At 46.7% G+C, this 3,269-nt stretch overlaps 1 protein-coding gene across 1 annotated transcript; it reads right to left on the reverse strand.

The window, feature by feature from the left end:
- Positions 1–449: 449 nt before the first annotated feature.
- LOC133392721 (uncharacterized) lies at positions 450–2,970 on the reverse strand. Its single transcript, XM_061653521.1, has 3 exons — positions 2,161–2,970; positions 1,099–2,126; positions 450–650 (listed from the first exon to the last, which is right to left on the reverse strand). The coding sequence occupies exons 1-3, from the start codon at positions 2,846–2,848 to the stop codon at positions 450–452; spliced, it is 1,917 nt and encodes a 638-aa protein (XP_061509505.1). The 5' UTR covers positions 2,849–2,970.
- Positions 2,971–3,269: the final 299 nt, after the last annotated feature.

Below are 3,269 nucleotides of genomic sequence, written 5' to 3' on the forward strand. Positions count from 1 at the left end.
CTTCGAAGACAGTATGATTGGATGCTTGGTTGAATCGGGTTAATTTGCATTGCTAAGTCGACCCCCAACACGTATGATTCCTGCTTGGTCGATAAATGGCGATAATCATTTTAGCTTCGAGCTACGTGATAGCTCCTTACCATTTGCGATATGGTGTCGATCCTCTGCAAACGAATCCTGCTGGGCTAAGTGACACAACCATAACTCGGAATGATCGAAATCATCGCTTGTAAGTGGCGGAACTGAAGCAATGAGATCCTGAATTGTGCCATTCGTTGTAAGCCTTTCCGATGATTTCTTTGCCGTCAAACATTGAATGAACCGTAAACAGTATGCAGCAGTTCGACGAAGTTTTAGGTAAGTAGAAAACCGTGAAAATAATCTGCTGTTAAAGTTGTTGACGGTGGCTACTGCAGCAACTGGTAATTTTACTACTCGTTCCTCTTCCGTTAATTCATCTTCTTCTCTTGCAGGTTCTCTTTTTGGCCAGTCGTCTTCCATGCCACTAAGCCAACGTGGCCCATGCCACCACCGATGACATTATTCCAATTTGTCCGGAAGAAGACCACGCGATACATCGTCTGCTGGATTGTCCACGCCAGGAACATGATACCAGCATTTAATCCCCATTTCAACTTGAATTTGCGCCACTCTGTTCGACACAAAGGGCTTCCAGCGTCGTGGTGAAGATTGCAACCAGTATAACACGGTCATTGAATCTTTCCAACCAAATGCATCATATGTACCGGGGAGTGATTGGCTGATCTTCCGGAATAGTTGCGTTGCTAATTTCGCTGCACAGAGCTCAAGCCTAGCGATTGAGTTGGTGTTTGTCAACGACACAACCTTTGATTTAGCAGCCATAAGTTGCACCGAGACCCCTGAATGAGCTTCTGCTCTGACGTAGCAACACGCACCATATGCGTTTTGCGAAGCATCTGCGAAGACATGCAACTGCACGCGTGTAGCCCCTCTAAGCGATATGAATCTAGGAATGCGTATTTCGCGCAGCAATGGCAGTTTATAGTGAAACGCTGCCCATTCCCTTTGGAGCTGTGATGGAAGTTCGCTATCCCAGTCCCAAGGCTTCCCGTTTACCTTCAAGGACCACAATTGTTGCATGAACATTTTGGCAATAACGATAATTGGGCTCAGCAAACCAAGCGGATCGAAGATTTTGGCAATGTACGATAATGTCAGCCTCTTAGTTAAGACGGTTGCAGTGGGTGGCAGATCAATCCGAAACTGAAACATATCTACTGCTGGTTCCCAAACAAGTCCCAGTGTTGACACAACTTGAGGATCATGCAACTCGTGTGTTGGTAGAACTGCCAAATCATCTGATGGGACGCCCTGGAGTGCTTCTGGTACGTTGGATGCCCATTTTTTTAACGCAAAGCCAGCCGAATTAAGCATTTGCGAAATCTGTGTACGTATTTCGATTGCATCTGAGATTTCCTCTGTTCCCGATAATAGATCATCCACATAAAAATCACGAAGTACTGCATTTACTGCCAGTGGGTACTGAGTATGGTGATCATGAGCTATTTGCTTCAATATCCTCGTTGCCAAGAATGGTGCGGATGCGGTGCCGTATGTTACTGTTAGTAGTTGGAAGGTTTGGATTGGTTCTAACGGGTCTTCCCTGTAACGTATACGGAGGTACTGATGGTCTCGCTCATCGTGGAGAATCTGGCGGTACATCTTTTCCACGTCGGCAGATAGCGCAATTGCACGTGATCGAAAACGAACGATGATTGAGAAGAGGTCGTCTTGGATTACCGGTCCCACTAATAGCTTATCGTTCAATGAGTACCCTGACGAAGTTTTGCAAGATGCATCAAATACAACTCGCACCTTAGTAGTTGTGCTCGTCTCCTTGGTCACCGCATGATGTGGCAGGTAGTAGTGCTCGCATAAATCGTCGACCGGTTCGGTAAGCCGTTTCATATGACCCAGACGCTCATACTCTTTCATAAATTTAATGTATTCTTCCTTCATTTTAGGATCAGCCCTTAAACGTCGCTCAACAGCTAAGAGTCGACGATCAGCAATTGACTTTGACGATCCTAAAACGACACAAGGATTAGAGCTTTGTGGCAAACATACAACATACCTGCCAGATCAAACATGCATCTCTGGAGCTTTGAGGCAAACATGCATCCCTGGTTGTAGTGGCTACGAAATGCTTCTCGCAGGCATTCTCTTCCGCTGATAGTATCGGATCCTCAGCGACTGTTTCGATCTCCCAAAAGCGTTCCATTATCGATTCCAGTGAAGGCGTGACGTTGGTAGATAAGTGGCATAGCTGCGAACCATGAGAACCACCAAACGATGCATTTCCTGCGACGACCCAGCCGAAAGCAGTCTCCACAAGCCATGGTTTCCCTTCGCCGAGGGAACGTTTTTTACCGGAATGAAGCTCCCAGTATGTATCTCCACCGATGATGATGTCGATCTTGCCAGGTACATAGAACGAAGGGTCAGCAAGCGGCAAGCTCGGCATTTCCCATGATGATGCATCAATTGGAGCCGTTGGTATGTGCATAAAGGGAGAGTCTAAGATGAGCAACTCCAGCTGAGATGCATGAGTGTTGATCCTCGATTCGACGGTTGCAACGATCGAACCTTTCATCAGCTGTGACGCATTTCCGATACCTGCGACGGACACGTTGACCTTGTTGCGAGTCGTCCCGAGAAGCTTCCGAGCAAGCGTGTTAGAGACAAAGTTCGACATAGAACCCGAGTCGAGAAGTGCTCTTGCTTCATGTCTCTTTCCGTATCCGTCAACGATGTATAGCAGAGCCGTTTTCAAAAACACCATACCATCATTGTTTTGAATAGCCATCGCGACCGTTGAGCTAGGCGTATGAACGGGTGCATGCAATAGTGTATGATGACGCTGATGACATATACGACATGTATAGTCCGATTTGCATGCCTTCACCTGATGAGAATCACCCAGACAATTCCAGCACAAATGTTTTGAGGAAACAAACTCACGACGTTGATGCACATCCTTGCCATTGAACACCGGACAGCTACGTAGAAGATGCCCATCAGCACACTGCAGGAGACACTTGGAACTTGATGTAACCGTTGGTGTCGACCGCGAAGATGCTACATTTGCGATCGATCTACGTGCTTGTGGAGGACGATTGGAGCCGGCCACCTTACTCGAACGTTCACCAGATTCACTCGCGAAATTGTTTGTAGATTTAAGGATTTGTATACGGTCTTCCACAAATTGTATCACATCACTATATTTG

The sequence above is a fragment of the Anopheles gambiae genome, chromosome 3 (genome assembly GCF_943734735.2).
Source record: "Anopheles gambiae chromosome 3, idAnoGambNW_F1_1, whole genome shotgun sequence".
In the NCBI taxonomy this organism is placed as follows: domain Eukaryota; kingdom Metazoa; phylum Arthropoda; class Insecta; order Diptera; family Culicidae; genus Anopheles; species Anopheles gambiae.

Bases quoted from the DNA above. Each gene is read 5' to 3' on its own strand.
- LOC133392721 (XM_061653521.1), bottom strand. From the start codon at position 2,848: ATGGCTATTCAAAACAATGATGGTATGGTGTTTTTGAAAACGGCTCTG. The intron at 2,127-2,160 runs CATGTTTGCCTC...AGATGCATGTTT, and splicing joins AGCCACTACAACCAGGGATG to GATCTGGCAGGTATGTTGTA. The intron at 651-1,098 runs GTAAACGGGAAG...TGTCGAACAGAG, and splicing joins AACAATTGTGGTCCTTGAAG to TGGCGCAAATTCAAGTTGAA.